Consider the following 3,918-nt stretch of genomic DNA (forward strand, 5'->3'; position numbering starts at 1 on the left):
AGGATGGAGTTGTAGGGCTCAACTACAGCTGTGGAAACCTGGGGGGCTGGGTAAATGGAGAATTCCAGCTTGGACTTCTTGCCGTAATCAACAGAGAGGCGTTCCATCAGCAGAGAGGTGAACCCAGAACCAGTTCCCCCACCAAAGCTGTGGAAAACCAAGAAGCCCTGAAGACCTGTGCACTGGTCAGCCTGTGGAGGAAGAAAATAGAAAATGTAGCATTTCAATGCCAAGATACATTTTCTTACTTTGAGTTTCTTTTTCTTTTCAAGTTATGAACCATGCCAGATCAATGTTAAGCATGATCAGTTGGCAAAACAGACACATTAACAAGTTGACCATAACCCAGGACTGTCTAGAAGTCCAATTAATACAGTAAGTAGCCTATTCTACACTTTGGCAGGCACTAAAGAATGAATGCTGTCATTTAGCACTCCACCAAACTTGCATTGGACTCCTCTCACCCCATTTAAAAGACATTTTTATATAGTGTTTGTTTACCAGCTTGCGAATTCGGTCCAAGACAAGGTCAATGATCTCCTTGCCAATGGTGTAGTGCCCACGGGCATAGTTATTGGCAGCATCTTCCTTGCCTGTGATGAGCTGCTCAGGGTGGAAGAGCTGGCGGTAGGTACCAGTACGAACTTCATCTGGAAAGGGAAAACAAACCAGCCATCCATCACTCAGTCACCTGCACCAGCCTGCTCAGCCCTGACAGGACAGACCTCCTGCCCCAGCACCCTAGGATCTCACTTGGGTTACGGAGTCAACTCACCGATGACTGTGGGTTCCAGGTCTACGAACACTGCCCTGGGTACATGCTTGCCGGCCCCCGTCTCACTGAAGAAGGTGTTGAAGGAGTCATCTCCTCCCCCAATGGTCTTGTCACTTGGCATCTGGCCATCGGGCTGGATGCCGTGTTCCAGGCAGTAGAGCTCCCAGCAGGCATTACCAATCTGGACACCAGCCTGGCCAACGTGGATGGAGATGCACTCACGCTGTGGGAAGAAAAGTAAAAAAAACTGTGAAATTAAGCTCTATTATCATTTTGAATTTTCATTAAATTTCTAAGAATATTTCTTAGTAATATACAGGTATTGTTCACAATTATTTGAGGTTATATTTGTAATATGATAGAAATGACTGAGGAAAAGCACCAGCTGCAGATGCTGCACATGGGTGTGGTCTGAATAATGTCACCTTGGTGCTATTTAGCTCATGGCACATACCCATTGTTTCCACAGTCATGCTCAAATAGAAGATTTTTTATATGTAAAAAGTTTTCAAAGCACAGATTTTGTAAAACAAGGTAAATTAAATTTGATCATTAATGTAAATTAATTTCACTGCTTCATCCTCCCTTAAATGAAGATGAAGGGCTTTTCTTTCTGATTAGTACTTGGTATTACAACCTAGACATCTGTACTGCAGCTGAGGCTAGAAGCCACACCCTTTTGCAGTCTATCCGCAGGACCCATCAAAGCAAGGCAAGGTCTGCCTCCTGCATTGCTGCATTGCTGTATTGCTGTGCCTGGTGCCAGCCTGCACTGTCTGTTACATTATTTAACAGAGCAAGCTCTATTTCCAGCAACTGCCTACATGATCTCATGGTGCTGTTTTGCTGGTTTTCCTCCTCTGACCCAGCCTGGGACCATGTGCCTGAATCAAAATGAATTAATGAAGATGCACTAGAACAAAAGGCAACGGGATGCAGAGTATAATTCTTCCTTGTCTGTAGCTATTTCACTACTTTTTTAAGAAAATATTTTTCCAGAATATCCTCCACCGTAAAAAACTGAAAAATTCTTAGTATTTTTTTAAAGTTCCTAAGTTAGAAGCAATTATATGAGAAGCTACAAAACAAAGAATTAAAGCCCAGTTAAAGGATACTGAAATATTTGTTTAAAACAACAAAATAGCATTTTCATTCTGAAATTCTCTACCCACCACCATCTCTTTGAATCCAATAGAGATTTTCTTCTCTGTTATCTTTAGGCCTACAACTTTCATTGTCTATTCACTGACAGATGAGAGGGGGTGGGAGAAGGGCGTTTCCCTGGGTCCTGACCATTAGGATACCATGGGGCTCACAAAGTGGGCTTTCTCGCTGAACATGCGCCCAAGACAGACACACAGACATTCTCTCTTTGGTTGGTTAGGGCGGTGCGTCCCGAGAGCAGATATAACAGAGCTTGTCAAGTAATTGTTATTCTGCTCAAGAAAAAACAAATATTTCATTTAAATCATAACAGTGAATGAAAAACATCTCGAAGGATACAGTTCCGCAAAGATGAAAGGCTTTTATTAAAAGTCTTCTCCGGACCGGGTGGGGTTTACGGAGGGCGAACCCCGCCCAGTGGCTCTAACGCCAGAGAAACCAGAAACAAACAACTCCGCCCCTGCGCCGCCCTGACACTGGCTGCCAAGGGCTCCAGCAAAAACTAACCACTTTTTCCCGTTAATAGCATGGGTATCTTTCTAAAATACCGACGAACCCGCGAGGGATTTTCTTAAACTAACCCGAGGCTCCGCTTTGTCCCTGTCTTCTCCGCTTCTCCCCTCCCTCCCCCCCCACTCCGCCCCCCAGCTACACCCACCGCCCCTCGGTCTTTTGGAAGACAACGCCTCTCCCTGTCCCTGGGGTACAACGCGAGAAAGAAAAGGACCCGAGTCACACGAATACTGTGCGCACACACTACGGCCGAGCAGACGACGCCACCACATCTTTTCCCTGCCCCAGTCCATCATGGCAGATGGGCTGCTTGCGGTCTCCAAGGGCTCTCGGATAACAAAAACTCCCTGGCGCCGCCTTTGTTCTTCCCGTGGTTCTCCTGCCTCCTGGGCGCAGTGCTGGCCCGGTTCCTGCTTCCCGCACTGCAGCGGCGGCGAGGCTTAAGGATGTAAGGCAAACAAAGCTGAACCTCACAACAAAGCATAAGACTCCCCTTACTCAAAGAGGTTGCAAAAGAAAAAAGCCTAAGGATTTCGCAGAGAGCCTGGGGGACTGACTCCACCCACCGGCCACAAAAGAGCCGGAGAAAACAATCTTACCATGGTTGCTGCTTCGCGGCTGCCGAGCAGATGGCGGAGAGGAAGAGGAGAGGTTGTTGCTTCTTACAGCGCGACTCTTAGGCGGTCGATGTAAGAGAACCTGCGGCACATGGGCGGATGCGGCTCCCTATATACAGCTCAGTCACCATGGGGATGGGCCGGGGCCTTTTCCTGTTGGTCCAGACCCCTCAATCTGCCCAGAGAAGCCATAACAGGAGAGTGGTGATTGGTGCAAGCAACATAGGATGAGGTAATCTCTCCCCCACCCCTTTTTCCCTAGCATCCATAGACTGTTTGCATCCTTCAGACAAAGAGGCCCAGCAAAAGCGGCCCGCGGAGCATCCATTATGGGGTGGGAATGGGGAGGGACAGACAGGAAGAAAGAAGACTGGGGTTGGATGATTTTACATTGCTTAAACTTCAAACTACAGTTAAAAACACCTGTGTAAGCTTTTCTCTCCTACACTTAATTGCCGAATTTATATCGCGATTAAGTATTTAATGGAAAATTACTCCCAGCCCTTTCTTGTATATTAAACTCGATTACATTTGGTTAGGGTTCAACATCTGTAATTTTAAAAATCAAGTAAGAGGGAAGAGGAAAGTAATGTCAGAATGGCTTGGGTAAATGTGAGGGGTTTTAATTTTAAAAAGATTTAGTAATTGAGTCATTTGAAATGGTTTCTCCGGTTCAATAATTTATTTTCAAACCTTTTGCGTACTTGTGCACACACACACACCAAAAAGCTTAACAAAAATGGAAGATGGAAAAAAAATAACCATACTAAATGAAGAAGCACACAAATAGTTCTAACACGGCAGTAATTAAGAGCTAATGAACATACAGTAGTTCAACAGTTTTCTAGA

General features: G+C 45.6%; 1 protein-coding gene across 1 annotated transcript; it reads right to left on the reverse strand.

The window, feature by feature from the left end:
• Positions 1-2: 2 nt before the first annotated feature.
• Positions 3-3,261, reverse strand: LOC105886313 (tubulin alpha-1C chain-like; the record flags this gene model as incomplete). The annotated part of the gene is made up of 4 exons (XM_012807475.2): positions 3,052-3,261; positions 776-998; positions 502-650; positions 3-191 (listed from the first exon to the last, which is right to left on the reverse strand). Coding segments are annotated over exons 1-4 (564 nt in total), but the record flags the coding sequence as incomplete, so codon positions are not given.
• Between the last annotated feature and the right edge of the window lie 657 nt (positions 3,262-3,918).

This window comes from Otolemur garnettii, unplaced genomic scaffold (assembly GCF_000181295.1).
Source record: "Otolemur garnettii isolate 467f Iridium unplaced genomic scaffold, OtoGar3 scaffold00070, whole genome shotgun sequence".
Lineage (NCBI taxonomy): Eukaryota > Metazoa > Chordata > Mammalia > Primates > Galagidae > Otolemur > Otolemur garnettii.